The 21347-nt window shown below is 38.4% G+C and overlaps 1 protein-coding gene across 6 annotated transcripts in view; it reads right to left on the minus strand.

The window, feature by feature from the left end:
* Positions 1–21347, minus strand: part of LOC119785033 (neuron navigator 1-like) — a 101951-nt gene that overhangs the window by 69877 nt on the left and 10727 nt on the right. For all 6 annotated transcript variants that reach the window (XM_038287419.1, XM_038287418.1, XM_038287416.1 and 3 more), the window contains exon 5: positions 11579–12397. In XM_038287419.1, the coding sequence (XP_038143347.1) occupies positions 11579–12397 (819 nt within the window). The remainder of the gene's footprint in view (positions 1–11578; positions 12398–21347) is intronic.

Genomic DNA, 21347 nt, shown 5'->3' on the forward strand with positions numbered 1-21347 from the left:
GGTGGGGGAATTAAGGATGCAAATATCCCTGTCAAGTTCTGGCAGTTCCCCTGGGGTGCAGATGATTTATGCTGATCAGGTTTAAACTGAGTGTCTCTGTTGTGTGGAAGTATTTGTGTGCATTTTTGTATTTGCAGGGGCAGTGTTTCCACCTGTCTTATCTGGATGCACACATGAGACCCTCAGAAAGATGCTCAGAAACCTGCTGAGGCATCTTTCTTAATGGACATCCAGAGTGTTAAAATGAGAGTCAGCATGTTGGAGTGAGAGTGCCCCTGTAAGTGCATGCAGGTTCTCCAGGGCTGTCTGTGTATTCTAATGGAAGAATGCTCTCAGTCAAAAGAGAGAGGAAAACACCCAACCAACAGGTAATATTTCAAAACACATATCCATTGTTACATTTAAAGGAAAGAAGCTTGTTTCTAGTTTAAAATGCAATTTCATTTCATAAGTTTAAGTCTACTTTTTAATTTATAGTAATAATAGGAATTTAAAAAAATGCAGTAAATATCAGTACAAATATTTTAGCAGAAAGAACAACTGCTGATCAATTAAAAGTCTTGAAAATGTGGCTACATTGAGCCTAAAATGAAATTGTGAATGGCAATTATTTATCAAAAACTACTGAATAAAGCTGCATTTTAGGTATAGGAAAATATTTGTAAAGAGCAGATAAAATGTAGGGTTAACTCAGTCAGCTGTGTTTAACACAAGATAATGGTCCAAATCATTTATGGGAAGGGGTTAGTCAATAATTAGAGGACAGCAACATTGCTTTAGCAGCAAAATGAAAAATAAATAAATAAAAAGGATCAGAACTAATGAAAAAATGTATTAGTCTAAAATATGCATTCATATATTAACTTATTCATTCATGTATAAATGCATTGCTCAAACTTTGGCATATGACAGCAAACAGAACGCTCTAAATACTTGAGAGACATATGGAAATCCTTGATTTCTCCTTCATCACTATGGTACTTTAACACTTATATTTGAGTATATCATAGCAGATGTATTTGTACAAATCATGCAGGGAGATGCAGCAGCCTGGATATTCTCTGGTGAACTATGAATGTCATTGTGAAGAATAAAACCCATTCAGACTGTTAACATACAAAAAAAATACAAAATACAAAAAAAAATTACTTTTTTAAGAGATTGGCTGAACAAAATGCGTCAGTATGGCCTCCAGTAATACTATTGGGGGAAAGAAAATAGGCGCTTCGCTTTTTAGAGAATCACATTCACAGCATTTAGAAAAAAGCCTGAATCAGGACATCTCAAATGAAGATGTTGTGGCATTTGGAGAACACATGGGATTTGAAGGCGGTAAAAAAGCTGGATTTTCTGGCTAGCAGACAGGGTATGTGGGAAAGAAAAAGGTAATAAAATGTCTACTTGGTTTCCTCTGGTTTCACTTGACTCTTCTCTCCATTAGAAACAAACTCCCCAAAGATGCACTAATGGCTTTTAGCTTTTTCGAGATGCATCATTTTTTATTTTTTTTATGGTACGACCTTTTCTTGCTTGTGCAGGAGCATCGGTGCAGGTCCCGCATCAGAAATATATAATTTTTTGTTGAATATGAATAAAAGGATGAGTAATGGCCCCCATTTCTATTATTTCCCTCCTTCCTTCCAGAGTTCATCAGTCCACGTCCTGTCCACATGTGTGCACATATGTTTGAGTCGCCAGAACTATCCTCAGGCTACAGCAGCGTTATTGCATGATAAATGGCTGCAGCTCAGCTTCTCTCTAAAGCACCTGTATCTCCTTCCACATACTTCTTTATTTGTAAAAAGGGAAGTGACAGTTTGTGAGCTACAAAAACAATCATTACAACATTCTTGACCAGTGACAAACAAGAACCAAAGTGTTGTTTTTTGTTGTCATGCTTCCAAAGCATAGCAAACAGCTATGATTATGTTTTTTTTTTGTCAGTCAAGATTTATTAGTTAAAATATTCATGCTTCCTGCTTTTCTGTTTGTCTGTGCTTTGACTCTAACTTTGCAGCTGTCAGCTGACCTCAAACAGCTTGCAAAACAGGAAACATTACAAAATGCAGCCATCCCTGAGCATCTGGAGGGAGAAAACTAACACACACCAAATGCATATCCACACAAAAAACACACACAGTAAAGTTCCTCTGCCACAGCGCGATGTTGAAACAGGATATTGGAGCACTTGATGATCATGTCTGATAGGCAATAAGACCGGCTAACAAACACATCAGAGTAAACGTCTGCATCTGTATGCATTAAATCTAACAGTTGTTAGCTATAAAAGATGCAGAGGCCTAGCAATGACAGCAGGTTTGTTTGTGAGAAGGAAAATATAATGGCTAGCAAATGTGGAATCCATTTAAAATTGGAAATCCTTGACCAGGAGTCTGAGAAGCACAGCTGCAGAGTTTTGGACGGTTATGAAGAAGATGTCCGGTTTCAGAATCCCACGTGCAAAAACAAATCCACAGATTAAACCCTGAGATATAAATCCACACAGTTCAGGTTATCCCTGGCCCTCAAAATGTGAACACAAACACAGGCCTATACACTTAAACAAACTCAGATATCTGCTTAACTACTGATCTATCTGCTTAAAACCCACCGTTCTATCCGCTTATGGGAGAGTTTAAGCTAAAGAGGCTTTAAAATTACTTAAAGCAAGTTTACTTTCATGATAAGGAGATCAAGATTTAACCAAACTCATGCTGAAAAAAACATACATCTCAGTCACCAAATACCATAAATATAATGTATGTATTTGCATTGGGTGATTCATCCGTCCATCTTCTCCTGCTTATTCCATTAGGATCATGGTAGGGTCCGGCCTTGCCTATCTCTGGCAGTCATTGGGCGAGACGCGGGATGCACCCTGGAAAGGCTGCTAGTGTGTTGTAGTGCATTGCATGATTTTAAATACATTGGAAGTTGCTGCTGCTGTATGATCTGAGACCATTGATGCTTAAAAATGTTTCAATTCAAAATTGATTGGGCCAAAGTTGCTTCCAGCGTGTTGTAAAAGATTCATTGACAGTTGATCCATAAACCTTACAGCATGTTAGTCTGCTAATAATGGCACAACCTAATTAGGGAATATTTTTGACTTGCATATATGAAATCAGTGACATTTTTATTTAAAACCCCTTTTTAACATATTCTGGCTATATGATATTCAAAGTCACTTGATGAAGCAAAAAGATAAAAGCAGAGGAACTCTGTAAAGAAGAATGTGTTTCACTTTACTCCAGTAGTAATGAAGAAATAATTTATGCATAAGCTGCATATTTATAAAAGAAGTATGCATCTAACTGCATCCATAATCTAAGTGCAAATTTTGTCAAGAACATCAGATGCTCAGAAACTGAAGAGACAAGCCAGAGCAGAGCATCATGTGTGGCGTTGTTTGGGTGTGTTTACTTCCTGTGGACATGTTTTATCTTTATTTTTGCAATATGCTTAACGCAGCTGAAACTGCATGGACTCCTAATGAGGTGATGAGTGACACAGGTGAAGTGAGACAAGTTAGTGTCTCTACTCAAGTGTTACAGCTGCAAATACGAAAAGCAGGAACAAACTATTTAGATAAACACTTGATTCGGACAAGACATCTCTAAACATAGCATAACAACATAACAGGTGGCAGAGCAGATGTAGAACGCTCTATGGTTAATATTAGATTTGCAGCTAATAATCTCTGCCAATAAATTACTTATGGGAACAGACCACCCAAAAAGTAAACCCTAATATTGAATATAAACTCTTAAAATCAAGATGGGTTCTCTTATTGCACCGTGTACTTTAAGAACAAACTCCAGAGAAAGGTTCCAGCTCAGATTTTCACCTGTTTATATCACTTTAACTGTACTAACACTTAAATCAGTTTTGACTCAAAGAAACAGTAAACCGCTCACCTAATGTTTAATTTGAAACGTAATAATTTAGGAAAAGTCACCTCAGCCTTGGTGTAAGCTAACCTAAAAGTCTGATCAAATGTGGTTAGAGCTAATAATGCATGTCCAGGACATAAACACCACATTATCAGTGACAAAGGAATCTTTTATCCGTGAGCGTTCATATGAAGAAGACAAAAATAGAAGAGTTCTAAATGTTCCCTTATCATTAGAGGAACAGTTCTACTTGTGTGTATATGAACTATTTCTCAGTTACACACTGAACTACTGTTTTATCAAATTCCTTATGTACATACACTGTGCTTAAAACAAAATGTTTTTTCCTCCTTGACATTAAGATTAAAAAGATTTCCTAGTTTTAGCGTATTTTGGAATACCAAACTCAATCATAAAACATTTCCTTAGTATTTGGTTCCAATTTCTTTGTAAAATGTTTGTTTTCTGAATCTTTTTTTTACAATTGTCTTACAATTCTTAGCTTTTGTGACAAAACTAGTTCATCTGAGTTTATCTGTAGGTTGCTTTGCTTGGACTTGCCTTTGAGGCTTTTCTCACGGTTTTCTATGAGGTAGAGATAACAGCTCTGTTATTGCCAAGACACTGATTTAATGATCCAGAAGCTAATTTGTAACTGGTATACTCAAGGTCATAGTCTTTTGGAAGGCTCCTTTTTGTTTAAAATTTAACTTTGTGGCTAATGTCTTGGGATGCTTCTTTAGTGCTAATATAACTCCCCTTTTCATGATATAATCAATATTGTGGAGTTCACTATTCGCTTTCTGCTGCACAACACCAGCATAAAATGATGCTAAACAGATTTTCTGACAGGTTTACCCAAAGCCTTTTTTCAGTATCTAATAGTTATTCCTCTACCTTCCCCCATATCTAATTACTTCAACCTCCCTTCCTGTTTTCAATGTGCAAAGTCAATGGAGCTGTAGATATAGGCACCTCGGCCATTTCAGATCTTATTTTGCTTAGAACAGACCTGAAAACTTTTATAATTTTAGTGTAAATTCTATTTTTAATGAAACCTCATTGTCACACTAAACTTAGAGTTGGGTTAGGATGACAAATGATCCCAATGACCACTCTAATAAAGTCCTTGGTTTCAACATGGTAAATATGTCAAGGCTGAAATGATCAACACTTTTTGACCTTTGAGTAACTGTTCCATCCTTTTGTTCGAACATATATCCACAGATAAGAGGTTGTTATATTTCAGTTTTTAACCTGATGCATTTCAAATTCCATGCTTGTAACTAGGGCTGAAAAAATGTATTGATAATTGAAATAATCATCAACTAATTCAGCAATTGATTATTGTTAACTGGAGTATTGACACTCTGAAACATGCCTTTAGATGACAGAGCAACCCACTTAGAGAAGCATTTATATCAAAATTGTATTAAAATATATAAAAACATTAACATTTAAGATTAAAAAAATCTTTTTTGTTTGTCAATATGCTCCAAAACTCCTAGAATGGAAAAGTTTGTTTCACCTGGTTTAAAAAATCCTTTTGCTATGAAATTATAAATCGATTAATCGGAGAAAAAAATCTACAGATTAAGTGCTTAGCAAAATTATCATCAGTTGGAGCACTAACTATAACCATGAAACTTTTATTTCAAAGCTGGAGCTGATGCTGTTTTGTGAGAACTGATTAGCCAAAAAAACAACCCACTGAGTTCTAATTTGATTTCGCAGGAGTATGGCAGGAAGCAGACTGCACTAATGCAATGGTCCCTGCATTAAGTCTTTACAGACTGACCACACTGCATTTTACCAACAAACAAACACACATACAACTATTGAAGTGAATGAAAACAATGAGCCTGAACATAAAGGCTACCATATGCGTGAACAGTCTTTTTATCTATGAATAGTCATGGATCCAACATTTCTGTCACGTTTAAAAGATGTTCCCTGTCCTCTTCCTGAGAAACTCGTACCAGAAATATCCTCTCTGCTTTGTGAATGGTGACAGAACACCGCTGGCCGTCAGCTCGCATCAGAGTTGAAAGGGAGGAAGAGGAAGACAGAGAGAGAAAAGTATGTTATTCTTCACTTTCCTGTCAGCGTTTGTGTTTATTTGGCTTCTCACCAAACTCCTGGATTAAAGGACGACTGCCATGACTCTTTCATTCAGCAAAGCCCAGGGCAGAACCAGTCAAACCCCGACCCCTCCCACATCACATTAGAGGCTCCGCACTCCCATCACAATGGAGCTGATTGTGAAAACCACCCTGTCATTGCTAAAAAAAGACACACAAGAAATCCTAAAAGAATATGACACATGGCACACAATCTGTGGTGATGCCTAAGTGTGCTTTTAGCTCAGGAAGCTTCAGTACTTTTTATGACAGCTCCCGTTGAGTAGTTGTGCTTATGTTTATGTCAAACCTGTGGTTGGTTTTTCAGTTGTTGTTTTTTTCTCTCATTTTCTGCAATGCACAATCTTGTGTTTGTGCATTGCAGAAAAATGTGTGGTCACATTCTACCCACCAAGATCTCGCAGCTTCTCCAATCTTCTAACCTACATCCCTAAATGACTAAATCTGCAACTAAACAGATGTCCCAGTGGGTTTAATCTTTAATTTATTTCAGTCAGTATGCATGGCCTTTTCCAGGGCAATAGATCTGTGGTTAATGGAATTGAAGGAAGGTGGGGGGAGATCTTCTCATTATCCTTATGTGAGGAATAATCCGGAAGCTTGGTTGGTGTCTTAGCTGGGATTCCTTCTAAACTATTCTGGCCCCATGCTGGGAGGGGCTACTGCTTCAGGCGGCTTACCCTTTCCAAGGCACCTCATTATGGGCACTGGATGGGACCACAAGGGTCATTAGGGGAGGACATCTGAGGTCCAGGGCTTGAGATTACTATTGAAGCGTTTCAAGTTTATCTTGTAGTGGCAGAATTTCAGTGTTCATCCCTTCCATCCTGCACATCCAGCCTTAACTCCAAATCTGCTCTTAAAGATTCTTAAAATACATTCTGGTTTTGGATGAAATACCTTCTGAATCTAAAGCTGCATCCCGTGCGCTCATTATTAAAGTAGTTCCTTAAATCCATTAAATGAAAAGCTGTTCATTAATCAGTGGTTAAAGATGCTTGATGAGAGACGAATGAAAATGGCAGGAACCAATCCTGACCTCAAAGTAACTTAAATTGTTCTTTTTTTTTCAACCTCTTTCTCTAATGGGGGAGTTTTTTCTTTTTAAGTAACGAAATTATGGTCTTTGGTTATACAACCTCAGTGGCATTCTGCATCATCCTTATCTATTACTTCTGGCTAATCTCAAAAGGACAGTGTCACATCGGATGTTGCCAAATGTCACTGAATATGATGTGTAAAAAGTACGGGCATTTTTTACTCCCTGCAGCTAACAGTTCACATAATAAATTTATTTTGCTACTTTTTATCTGCAAAAAAAATGTCCTGTACCAGCCTATTCATTTTCCCAGCAAGCAAAACATGAGAAGGTTAGTTTGCCTCTAAGAATGGAAGGTGTGGATCTATTGAGCGGCCATAATCTGTCTTCTGGTGACAGAGCAGAACCCAATTAGCTGAGCATCCCATCGGAAATGGAGAAGCAGATATGATAAAGGATGAGCCCACAGCTGCAAAGCTACAGGGCAAGTTACAATTAACCTCTCTTCAGCACACACATGCAAATTCACATGAACATATACACAAAAACACTATGCCCTCTATACACACTGAGGTTTCATGACACAGTATGTGGCAGACAGTGCTACATCTGGTTACTCTGTATTCCTGGAAGATGATCATTTTCCGTTTAACTGACACAGCTTTTATTGATTTTATTAATTATTTTCTAAATTGCTTTTTTATTTTTTTATTTCTTACCCTGAGTGTCATTGTGTGTCCTAAACTTGCCTTCCTAGAAATTTGTCAATATGAGACAGTTTTACTAGCTGACAAATATTGGTACAGTGATGTTTAAGCTTGCTTTTTAACTACAGTATTAGTTGAAAAACTTACATGGTTTATGTTTTTAAAGAGACTTGTACAAAACCAGACTTACAAAAATCCAGGATCTTAATTTCCTTTTTACAACCTAACCTAAAGGAAATTAGACCTATTGCTTAGAAAAATCCCATCTTTTATCATATTTTATTATTCAAACTTGAAGATTTAGACTTTTGCTGGGTTTTTTTTTTTTTCCACGATGCTCTCCATAGTATGTACCCCATGAAATGTCCTAGATCAATTACCAGCCAAATATAAGGGCTTCAAATGAGCTAACTTTCATGTTTTTGGACTGTATGAGCAGGATAAAGTTAAGTACCAACAGAAAACACACACATTCAAGGGAAAACATGTAAACTCCCAACAATAAGGCTTTTTATAGGGATTTTCTATGGCAACTTTTTGTACTGTTGCTATGCGAGTCCCTTTAGCCCTTCTCTTAAGTGGTCAACACAGAAAGTAATTATAGCTTGGATGTAGACATGGCAGTTTTTACAGGAAGCACTTTTCCTTCCACAATGGGGATTTGAACCCCAATCCTCCATATCAGAGGAGCAGACTTGGCTTACTGTTTCACAGAGGGAGTTTTAGTTGATACTATTATTGCTAATTTTAAGGAAAAAAAATGGCTAAACAAATAATAAGCCTAGCAGTATTTTCTGTTCTGAATTACTTTTCCTTTGATAGAACATGTTTATTGTGTAATTGCCAGCTGGTTAAGGTAATAAAATCAATCAGTTCACTTGGTTGCCCTTTTAATGGGATGACTGAAGTCCATTAACTGACACCATGTCTCTGAAAAAACTAGTTTAAAACATTAACAGAAAAGAATCTGAAGAAGATGCGGAGCAATGAGAATCCTTCAGTGTTCATCTTATCTGAAACAATTGGCTGTTGAGCAGAATTTGATGCATTTAATGGTGAAGAACAACTTATCTCACATTAAAAAGTATTAAGTGTATCTGGACTGCCAACATGGGGATCGGGACACAGAGCTCATCAGTCAACATTTTGAAAGGTTTGTTTGTTTGTAAGTAAATGAATACCTTGGATGTTTTAAACCAAGATTTTGTGAATGGATTTTTCCCTTACTGATTTTCCAGGTTGTTTAAGCAAATATTTCTAAACTGTTTTATTAGAAGGGTTTATAAACTTGCTAAACTAATTGTCATATGTTTGTACAGGCTCCTGTTGTGGGCATCCTTGACAGTCTTTCTGAGGTTTAAATTTTTTTCTATATTGGTATCATAACTATATCCTATCAACCAAAATGTATTGCGATATAAGTTTTGTTCATATTGTCCAGCCCCACTTATACTCTGTGTGGGCTGCCCATTTCATGGCATTACCCTGTTACACCTGTTCTGGAAATCAAAATTTTGTTTTAGGAAGGCTGAAAACAGCAAAAGCAGTCTTTGACACTAGCTTAAGACATGAGCAGTCGCTGTCTTTGTGCTAATGAAGGGACGAAATAAGTCACCTTGTCTCAACTTTGAGCACAAATGATTGCTCTACCTCCAATAACCAATCAGAGAACGCAGACATTTTTACTTGGCTTGCTCACCACTTTCAAGGTAGAGTAGGTGTTTACTGAAGGGGATAGTAATGACAACTCTACCAAGACCTGTCAGGTTTAGCGGAAGTAAGTTGAGGACCCAAATGCAGAGTTGACAAATCCAGGAACATTAAAGGATAAACCAAAACCAGGAGATGCTGGGGAGAAACACAAATGAGGAGTGAAGCAATGAGCAACTGCAGAGGAGGTGTATAAATGGGAGACAGAACAAAGAATGGGCTAATCAGCTAAGAGGGAGCAGGTGTGGGTAGTATTACCTGGAAGGGAGATAGGTGAAAGGTGACTGGCACAAAGGGGCAACAGAGGTTAACTCAAAAACCACAACACTGCTTGAATATAACAACAAATTAATCAAAGTGTAACTAAAAACTCAAAAAGAAACTGAAACAGAATCATAAAGGGAAGAATTATGACAGACCTGTCTGGCCCCTCCTTATTTAGGACAGGGAAGTGTCGCTTAAAGGGCAGAATTCATTAGGATTGCTCAAATATGAATGAATCAAGTGAAATATCACTTTGTGCAAGATTTTAAGGAATGAGTGTAATTATAACAGTGCGACTTAAATATTTTCATAGGCTTTGGAAATAGATCATTTAAACTGTCCCAAGAGCGTTTTTCACTTTTTTCCAAGACAGTCAATGCTTGTTATCAGGCCAAATTGCACATTCATTACATTCGTGACTCTTCAGTTCTCTCTAAAGTTTTCTCACCTGAGGTTTTTTCAGTCAATTTAGAAGGAAACTGTAATTTATTATGGAGATGTGAAGACAGGTATCTCAGTGGTAAGACAGCTGTTCTCAGATCAGTTGGGAGTTAAAATCGCAAATAATGTGTCTCCTAAAGAAAAAATTGTTATTTCTGGTGACTGGAATTGTAAAGACAAGTAGCAAATTGGCAGTAATAATATTATATCTATATGTATATCTATCTCTATCTATATAATAAATTGCCCACTTGGTTGTTAAATGAGGTTGTCACCAATGAAAAGAGAAAGCAAGGTTGCACACATGACCACGGTATTCAGCTACACGGCATGCAGGGAACAAACACGAGGAGGGCTGTAGGGCAAGGTCATCTTGAATGGGATTTTGGGCTCTGCTGCACAAGGCAAGCTGCTGAAGACAGAGGACGGAAATGCAGAGGAAGATTGGAGAGGCTTTCATGACAAATAAATACTTATTTCTTTTGGTGAAGACTTGACTGTTCTTATACCATCTCCTTCAGAGAGAGATGTGTGAAAAACAATGAGCAATATCCAAACACAACCTCGAAGAGTGTCTGTAAATGAGTAATGAGGGAGATGTTGTTGTTCAGCACATTAGTCATGAACACACCCATCATTTTCACAGCGCACCACCAGAAGCTAAGACTTAAGTCAAAACAGCACATCCAACTGACTGCAACATGATTATATCCACGATAGACAACTACCTGCCCATGCAGAGAAACATTCAAATTCCACTCTCTCCTCCCACACGTTGCCCTCGGTAACAGGGGTAGAGGTTGGAGTGGGGTGGATAGTGACCATCTGTCAGTGGCCCGCAGATCAATAGATGTGGACGGAAAAGGGGTGGGGTTGATGGAGGGGTGCTGCGAAGCTAAATTCATGGCCCACTGAGACCAGGGCCTGGCTCGATGTGCAGCCGTTTTATTTACCGAATGAAAACACACACCCCGCGAGTCTCACTCACACGACCTTTATTAACGAATGGTTGATTTTGGTATGAGCCAGGGCACAGGAAAGAATAGGATGCCTGCTAACCTCTGCATACAAACAAAAATGCATTATATTTGCCTTAAGCCATGAAAATGCTTCAATGTCAGTAGATTTGCTAATCTAAAGCCTAAACAAAAAAATGAGGAAGGGAAATTGAGATGGTTTAATACAAATCTAGCTCACTGTGGCACTGGGTCAGTTGAGGCTGGGACAAACTACTAATGCTGTACAACAAAACAATGTGATCTCTCGTGAAACGCTTACTTCAGCACTGCTATGAAACCCCACTGAGCTCATTCATTCAGTTGGAGGTAAAAGCAAAGGTTTAGGTGTGAAGAAGACAGGATTGTAAAACTGCAATGCACTTACCCAGCATCTGACTGAAGAGTAGCTGCTCTAGGTCTCCTAGAACTGTCACAACTAACTCAGGGTCCACCTTCAGAAAACTCTTGTCATTCTCTCCATCTGTCCCTTTCTTCTCCTTCTTTTCTTCTGATAATTGAGCTCCAGATTTAACTTTGCCCCCTGGTTTCTTGCCATTAGTCCCAGCACCCCCAGCTCCATTGGAGTTTGCTTTAAGAGGTTGGTCAGCAGAGTCTGTAGCTGGACCTACTTCAGAGGCCTTACTTATAGGCTTGACTTCAGCATAAGGTCCTCGAGGTTTACCAGGGGCTGGGATTCGACTTGGCTTACCCAAATTTGAAGTAACAGTTTGAGAGCTGAAAGATTTGGGCTTACTCTGAAAAAGGGATTGTTCTGACTTTGAGAGTGTCCGAGACAGTGGTGGTTTCCCGCCACCTGCTTGACCTGTCTTGGTTTGCCCAGGTTTGTTTGTTCCTCCTCCTGGTTGGCTTGCATCATCATTCCATCTAGGGGATTGGTACAGGTGCAGCTTCTTCTCAGCATCAGTGAGCACACACAAGTTGCCAAGCGATCGCTGCTTGCGGAGCCCAGATGGATTAGGAATTGGTATAGGGATAGATCCAGAGGAGGGCCGATACACCTTAAGCTCTGACCCAGAAGGACGTGAAGGTGCCTGAGGCAATGCAGAGGGCTTTGCCTGTGGCTTCCTGGAGGCCATGGGCCGAGCTGATGTATCCTGACAGGAGATGGCTGCAGACCTTAGGTCCAGCTCCCTGGGCTTAGCCGTCATGCTAATGTTAGTCACATTAGCCTCCAGCATCCCTCCTGTTGGAAGAAAAGCAACAGCATCAGTCACACTCCCAGTGAGACACACACAAGCTTGTTAAAAGAAGCAAAGAAAGGATGGGGACAAAGCAATGCATAAAGACACAAAGGCTGACTGGTCGGCGCCCCCTTATACCCCTGGGTCATAAATGAATGAGCCAGACTCCCTGTAGTGTAAGACTGTGGGTTCACTTTTTTGCTGAAAATGGTGAGTGTGTCAGTAGAGTGTCAGCAATACTCACTGCTGATAATCCATGGATTTGCAGATCTCTGTCCAGCACCAAAATCCACAAGCTACAAGCGTGTCTACAGCTGCCAGAGCTGCACAGATGAAACCAAACCAGACTGTACCTCAGTATCCCCTCAGTGTATCTCTGTCTTGCTCTGTGATACCTCCTGTTCGGCAAGCAACCAGCCAACTGACAGGAGAAACAGTCGCAGCAGCAAAAAACACCCCCCTTCCTCTTTCTCTCCTCCCTCTGCCTCTCCCTCTCTTGCTGTGTTGCTCACTCAACCCCGGTAGCTCATTCACCCTCCTTTTCTTCATCATCCTCTTTCATTCTTTCCCTCCTCCTTTTTTCCCGTTGTCACTAGCGTGGTCTCTCCTCCTACTGGCTGATTGACCGCTCCATCCTCCGTTTCCAAAAACACACTGCAGATGCTTTGTTACACTGCTCACCAGCAAACAGGAGTTATAAGGGCTCAACAAGCTATAAAGCGCCTTGTGAAGATTTCTCTCCTATACCTTGTCATACATCAGCATTCTTTTAATTGAGTTACCCACCATTCACCAAATTATTAAGATTAACCATTATATTAAAATTGACTGAAAAGCAACAGATATTCTGTCTTTTATTCAGCAAAAGATAGTAGAAGAATTTAAATCATTACACTGCTTTCTCACATAACTTCTTCCCCTATTCTCATTGCCGTCTTTGCCTTTTTCCTCTTTTGCCTCACCAACTCTGTTTAAGCAATGTAGATACAAGAGCTTTTAAATTAATATCCGATAGATTCATGCATGTCTAAACAGAATTCATTGCTTCATGCAAAACAAGCGCCCATGTGCGTATGAATGAGCCTAAGTGTGTGCTTTCTCTGTATTTTCCTGAATGTGTATCGGTAGGTCTTTTTTGACAAGTTTGTCACATTGATGAGACAGGACCAGAGAACCCAGAGCCTCAGTGGAGAGCCTTAGTTAGTGTTCATCCTATCATTTTATTATTCTAGACATTCCAACCCAGATACAGAATAGGATTATCTTCTTTCTCCTCAGTCTTCCCAGAATGTATTTGTCTTATAGACAAGACTAGATGTCATTTAAACTTGTGTTTGGTCTGATTAGGACGTTCCACCTCTAACCATCAGCTCTAACTACTCTATCTTCATCTGACAATTGTTTTTTGAAGTTACCTTTCTATTTTATAGCATACCCATATGCTTTTTATTACTGGTTAAATTTGTATGGAAACATTCTACCCTGATCGCTAACAAAGGTTACGATAATGTAAAACATATGTTTTTAAACACACAAAGATGTTGAGAAATCCAACTTTTAGAGATTCTGGCAAGTGACTGGCGGGTGACTAGATTCCGGCAATTTTAGTACGATTTTTTATTTATTTATTTTTTTTCACTTACTTAATGTAACGTAACCAAGTTTTTCCAGGTTATATTGATAATGTCGCTGTGTAGATGCGGTTACTGAATGAAAATGATAAAAAAATTACCTATTTTTAGTTTTGATGTGATATGTAGAAATAGTTCAGAAAGATAGTTGTAACAGGCTAAGTAAAGGAAACTATATCTTTATTATACCGGTATTTTGGTGTTTCAGTGTTCATACTTTACCATGTCTATAACTATGCTGATGAAGCACAGAATGAACTTAAAGTTGATGATAATGCTGATAATGCACTCACTATCAATACATATATCTGCGTGCAGTCTATTTATTGTGTGCTAATGCATCCTGTTTGTGCACTGGTCATCCAACGGATAAAGTGTTCATATCTTTGGTACCTAATGGCTAGTGTGCTTCACTTTCTACTTTGTGCAAGTAGCATTGCCTGCAGCCACAATGTTACCCAATATGGCAAAAAAAAGGCTGTTTGTTAGATTTGCATAAATCAGTTAACACAAAACCAAAGTGAAAACAAGCGCGGTGTGTTCTCATTTCAGCTCAGCACCAGCAAGTTGATTTAAAAATGTTTCAAAATGCTTTAGAATGTATGTTTTTCCATGGTAAAAAAGTCAATTTGGCCTTAAATGAGCGTGTGTAGTATAGGAGTTGAGTGTTGAAATTGATGCAGACATACTGTGGTGGTTTTATTGTATAAAGGCCATAGACATTAATTAGTGGCAGTACAGTTTATTAAAGGACCAATGTTAAAGTGGTTATGCCACAGTGAAGCCCGAGCTGTGGGGTGACAGTTATATGGGCTCTCAGAATTAGCTAGCTAGTGGGGGTGGGATTGTGAGTGTTGTAATTTAAGGCTATTAGGTGCTGTACTTCAGCTCTTATACTTCCCTGATGAGGGATTAAGGTTAGAGAGAAATGAGTGGCCACATACAAGGCAGGTCTGTGCGTTGCACAGATGCATTCTGGGCGAAGACATGAGTAAGTGCTCTTAGAAACACGCATATTTATATACACAAGTGAAATTTGGCATCAGTAGTACACAGATACCTGTGTGTTCAAACATTCGTCTCTCTGGCTCCACAGCTTAATCACTTTAATAAATGGTTAATTTAGACTTTGAGTGTATTCTTGTACTCTGCTTAGTCTCCAAGTGAGCTCATGCATGCATGCATATACTGGACAGGGGAAAAATATTCACATGCCTTTAATCAATGTTGGCCTTTTAGAGTATATTCTTTATTTTATATTAATCCAGATGAGTCCATTATTTTTGCAGGCACAAAGGTATTAAGATAACTTCAGAATATCCCATGAACAAAGCCATGTCACAGCAAGGAAAAGATTGAATACCCCACTAAAAATATTTAAAAGTACTATTAATAACTTTTTTAATAACTCTTGTTTTTAGTGTAGCATTGTTTTTGTTTCACTCTGCCAAAAGTGCCAGATGAATGTTTTATCTATGACTAAAAGTTGTCTGGTGAGCAGATTTACCCATCTAAGCTCTAGCTTTCTATAGCTCCCGAAAAGTCACCACAGTCATCATGCTGCCTCTCGTTAACACTCTCCTCACCTGGCCTGTCTTTAAGTGGGAAGCCATGTAAGATTGTGGTTTGTTTATGCTGTTATTTTGGATGACGGAACACAGCTGAATGTTCAACACCGTGGAAAAATTGTTTTTAATTCTTGAAGGTATAGTGGAGGATGTTCTTTTTCCGGGTGGACCATCAAAATAAGTGGCCTTCCTAATTGTCAATCATTCTGGTGATATATTTACGTAAGGCCGTCCTACGTGTTCGTCACCATTTTCACTTACCGGTTGTGAGTCTGACATAGTGGAAAAATTGCAAATCTTAAATTGGAAAGTAAGATTCTATGAGGGATGCAAACAGCAACTTTTAAAATAATACGCGTTCTCTCTCGGGAGCTGGTACAGGGTTGTGCATGTGCTTTTAAAGGGAGAGTCTTTTCAAAATTCGCAAAAAATCCTCCAATATTCCTTCAACCGTTTGTTAAACTTTACAACTTTAAACTTGATTTTTCTGATTTATTCCTTTGGCATCATGACGTTTTGATGATTGTTATTTTTTGAATGAGTTGCTGAGGCCTTTAGAATTGGACACAAATTAACTCAGCCTGTATTTTATTCAGGGTTGCCAGATTAAAGGCTCCTCAGATTAGATGCAAAGCATACTTTTCTGTTTGTTGCCAGTTTTTAGAAAACATACATTTTCCTTAAATTTGATAGTTATACCCTACATTGTGTTGGTCTAAGATCCAAAATGATTTCAGTTTTTAACTTTGTCATATAATTTTAAAAAGTTCAAGGCTTAGGAGTACTTTAAAAGGGTACTGTATAAAAACACATACCGAGGCAGCTTCTCAGACCTGAGCAATCTGGCCTGAGATCAAAGTAGTTTGTAGCTTCAGAGTGTAATGAGTGCCAGTCCTCAGAATTAGCCCTCACATTCAACACGTAGCAGCCTCTATTACTCAGTCCACTCCAGAGCAGTTTGTGAGAAGACTTCTATCTTAAATCGTCTTGACATGGTGAACATTTCTGTAAATGGCTAAGGGCATTTACTGGAAAACAGTCATGAAAGGTATGATTGACAGATAAAATGAGTTGATAAAATGCAGAGGGTCAGATAGTAGCAAAGAGACAGGACGGCTGGCAGACATGCAGAATGTGGAGAGAGCCTCACTTCTTTGCATGAGTATATTTGCCTTAGCATTTTTAACCAGTGTGAAACAAAATCACCACTATATTCTAACAGACTAGTCATGTGAAGTAGGAGTCACTGAGAGACACTGAATGGTTCATTGTATACATGTTTACAAAGTTATACAAGGTCTAGGATCTTGAAAAGGAAAAGTACTGAGTAGAGAGCAGTGCAGCAAAATTGAACATAACTGACTGCATCACAGCACCCCAAACCTAAATGAAAAAATGACTCTTATTTGGGCTTAGCAGATGGCATGTGTTCTCACTTTCACCCACTCAGTCAGCCTCCCTCTCTCGTTTCCTAATGTTTTGTCTTTTTGAGTGTGAGTAAAAAATACAAAAACTTTTGGGATTTAAAAAAGAAACAAAAAAAGGAATCTGAGAGGCAAGAGGCTGTCTGTGGATCAAAAAGGCAGTGCATCAGTAAAAAAAGTTGTGAGGATTTGTATCACCTCTGATCCTTTGACTTTGCTTTTTGTGATGGAAGATAACATGCAAGTAATTTTATTTCAATAGGAACATGAAGCACATTCTGTACGTTTGAAAAAGACAATTATATAAATATATATATATATATATATATATATATATATACATATATATATACATATATATATATATATATATACATATATATATATATATATATATATATATATATATATATATATATATATATATATATATATATATATATACATAAAACTGGCTAGGATCTCAAGTCAGGCTTCTACTCTTATTATGCTGATGGCAAAGACACAAAGTTTCCTGTTTTAAAGTAGTTTTATTTTTTGAGATGCAGAGAAAGGTCTATTGCTGCCAGTCATTCCTACACAGCTAGTAGGTACTTTCAAATGTCTTTAACAATCTCATGGGGATCCAGTGATAGACTTCCAATCTGTCCAGGGTGCAACTTGTCTGACTCAATCCAACTGTAGGAGATACTGACCAGCCCAACAGTCCTGTTTGAAAATCTGTAAGGATATGCTGGGAGACAATGCAGCTTTTTGTTTCAGTAGAACAATGGAGCTCTAGATTGTGGAGGATGTAAAACTGCCTGCTTCTGACGGCGATGATGACTCTTACTGTTCAAAATGCCTGACTGACGTCTTCTGGAATAACAAACCTAAATAAGTCTCTATGTTTCCTCATATGAATGTTATTGAAATTGCGTCGGTATGGATAAAAAGGTTTACTAACAAAACTGGAAATTTTTGATCCCATATATGCCCTGCTCATCACATGCTTCTAATAACCTTTAGGAAACACATGCATCAAGCATTCCTTCACAAATTTTTAAAGTGATCAACAAAAGGGTGTGGCTATTCACTAGTGTGTCTCTTTTTAATGTTTGGCTATGGGCTTTTTCTCTTATTTAATTGATGAACACCCTGGGTTTTATTGCTCTATTTTTTCCCTTGTCCCTCATTCCTCATTTTGCCTTAAACACTCAATTTGCCTTTATGATCATGCAGTTCAAAATGCAAATTCGTATAAAATTTCTCCTGGGTGTAAGATGTTGATTAGCAGTTTACATCTCAGAAAAAAAAATCAATGAGCACAAGTGACATGATGAGGAAGGGAATGAGTGAGGAAGGATTTCAGTATGTGGGCCAGAGAAGCAAAGGAAGCCTGTAAGACAGAGAAGGGATATCCTGCCTCACCGCCACGCCACTCCTCCAACGTTTGCTCGCATCCGCAAACACGCAGACACAAGGAGGTCCACAGGACATAAAGAAGAACAAAACACTATGACACACAGCTACACATGGGACTACTTTAGTGACACACGCTCCGACCACAGCACATTGACATGATTATTAATGACCGGTTTACGCACAAAACACATCCGGTTAATGCAGCGGTACGTGGTTTCCTCTGTTTGGATTGAACTGTATTCTTGAATAAGAAAGAAGACTTTTCTTTTGTTTTCATCCCAGGCAGTGACACATCTTTTGTCATTTAACTGACCCCCAAGGTTGAGTTTGATGAGTCACTGGCTTACTAATTTAAGCAATTCAACTTTCAGTAACAAAAGTGAGACTACATCACGTACTGTGGAGGCACACATGGTATTCTTGTAAAAACACCCAACTCTCGCTCTGGGCGGATGAGACACACTAATTATGAGTCACACACCAGCTGAGTAGTGATAAAAACATCAGCTGCTATGCAGAGAAAACTGTGACGAATGCACATTTGTGCCCTATATATTTATAAAAAGAAAAAAGGAGAAAATGTACTTTTTATTGTTCTTTTGCCAAAGCCTCAGTGTTGACATTCTCAGCACACTTCCCAAGAGTGTCCCACAATGCTCTGCTACAGACAACAGTTGCCTGGTTACACCATTGTGTGCATGCAGTGCAGATGGATATTTCAACATATTTAAACTGTGTGTATTCAAGGTTTTTCCATAAACATGCAGATTTAAAGATCTAACTGAAAGTTGAAATGTATGGATCCGAAATCCATTGTGTATGCTTAAACTCTCACATGTGGATGTGTTTTGCCATAAGTTTTTATTTTCACAGAAAGATGCCTTTTCAAGTTTATTTCAGATTTTTTTGTGTGTGTGTGTGTGTGTGTGTGTCCCACACAGTGATGTACACAAATGGATGACTTAATTTGCCTCCCAGGGTTGGGAGTCATCCCACAGGTCATAAAAGATACCGAGTGTGTAATCATTGACCCATTCCTCAATTCACCCATCTCCCTCCATTCTTTCCTCTTTCATCTCCTGCTCTATAATGCAGCTGTCCATTAAACATTACATCCTATGTTATAAGGAAATGTCCCTGGGGGGAAGGGTTGCAGAGACAAGCAGAAGTGGAGATGAGAGGATGTAGAAGCTATGGTTCTTGTGGATAAATGCTGCAGTGGGGGAGCCTCTCCTTTTTGCTTGATGTATTGACGCCCCATTTCTCCTCAGAGATCAGTTTTTCCAAGCATCAAGTGTGAAATAGAAAAAGATTTAAAAAAAAAATAATTCAGCCAGCAGCCTGAGTTAAGCCGATAAAATTGATCCTTTACATATAAAATGTATTACAAGTTGCCTATATAAAGAACTTATATTACTTCCAGCTTTAGTCATGTAAAGTATCAAAGCAGTGGCACACACAGGACTGTACAATATCTGTTAGGAGACAAGCTCTTTTTGAGTACATTAGTTTATATTGTTAACAGCAGTTAGCACCATATTTAGCATACAGGGCCTGTGATATTCTAACTTGAATACACTCTCTTAAGCTTTATGCCATCATATGATAAATGTGGGGCCTTGATGGAGAATGGTATCACTTTTATCGTTGTGATAGTTATGACCCATAATGTGAGACTGCCTTACACGTTTGTTTAACTTCTGTATGTGTTTAAAGTTTGGCTTTACTGAAGCTTGTTGGTAGACATGCTGAAAGGTCAAAGCTTGGGTGAAACAAAGAGTCAGGAATTACATTAAAAAAATAAACAGGGATGTTGAAGATAATCTTATCAATTCTTATATCTGATCATCTCCAGAAAGCTACTAAACCACTCATCACTGTCCAATGCTCACACGGCATATGTCTGCCTCTGATTGGATTGGCCAAAGAGGATTATGAACTGCCCTCGAGTAGAAGCTGTCGTGGATCATTGAAGTGCAGGCGCATTAAGAGCATGCCACAAAAATGCATGAACTACAAGATCATACTATTTTCTATGCCTACATAGATCTATCACAGATTTTTTTTTATGTCATGATCAATTTCCTCCTTATTCATAACAGCAAACTGAATATAGAAAAAAAAAAAACTAAAAACGAGCACCATAGTTTCTGAGACTGTCTGCTTTGGCCTGTGTTTTTAAGATGCATACTGACAGACCTTTAGAGTGTCCGTGGGGATGTTTGGATTTTCCCCTTGCTGGGAGATGAAAAATGATACCGAGTCCACATCACATTTACAGGTGCTGGTCATAAAATTAGAATATCATGAAAAAGTAGATTGATTTCAGTAATTCCATTTAAAAAGTGAAACTTGTATATTATATTCATACATTACATACAAACTCATATATTTCAGATGTTTATTTTGTTTAATTTTGATGATTACAAATGACAACAAATGAAAATCTCAAATTCATCATATCAGAAAATTAGAATATTGTGAAAAGGTTCAAAATTGATGGCCCCTGGTGCCACACTCTAATCAGCTAATTAACTCAAACCACCTGCAAAAGCCTTTAAATGGTCTTTCAGTCTAGTTCTATAGGCTACACAATCATGGGGAAGACTGCTGACTTGACAGTTGTCCAAAAGACGACCATCGACACCTTGCACAAGGAGGGCAAGACACAAAAGGTCATCGCTAAAGAGGCTGGCTGTTCACAGAGCTCAGTGTCCAAGCACATTAATAGAGAGGCGAAGGGAAGGAAAAGATGTGGTCGAAAAAAGTGTACAAGCAAGAGAGATAACCGCACCCTGGAGAGGATTGTGAAACAAAACCCCTTCAAAAATGTGGGGGAGATTCACAAAGAGTGGACTGCAGCTGGAGTGAGTGCTTCAAGAACCACCACACACAGACGTATGAAAGACATGGGTTTCTGCTGTC

This window comes from Cyprinodon tularosa, unplaced genomic scaffold (assembly GCF_016077235.1).
Source record: "Cyprinodon tularosa strain WSP-4 unplaced genomic scaffold, ASM1607723v1 ctg239, whole genome shotgun sequence".
In the NCBI taxonomy this organism is placed as follows: domain Eukaryota; kingdom Metazoa; phylum Chordata; class Actinopteri; order Cyprinodontiformes; family Cyprinodontidae; genus Cyprinodon; species Cyprinodon tularosa.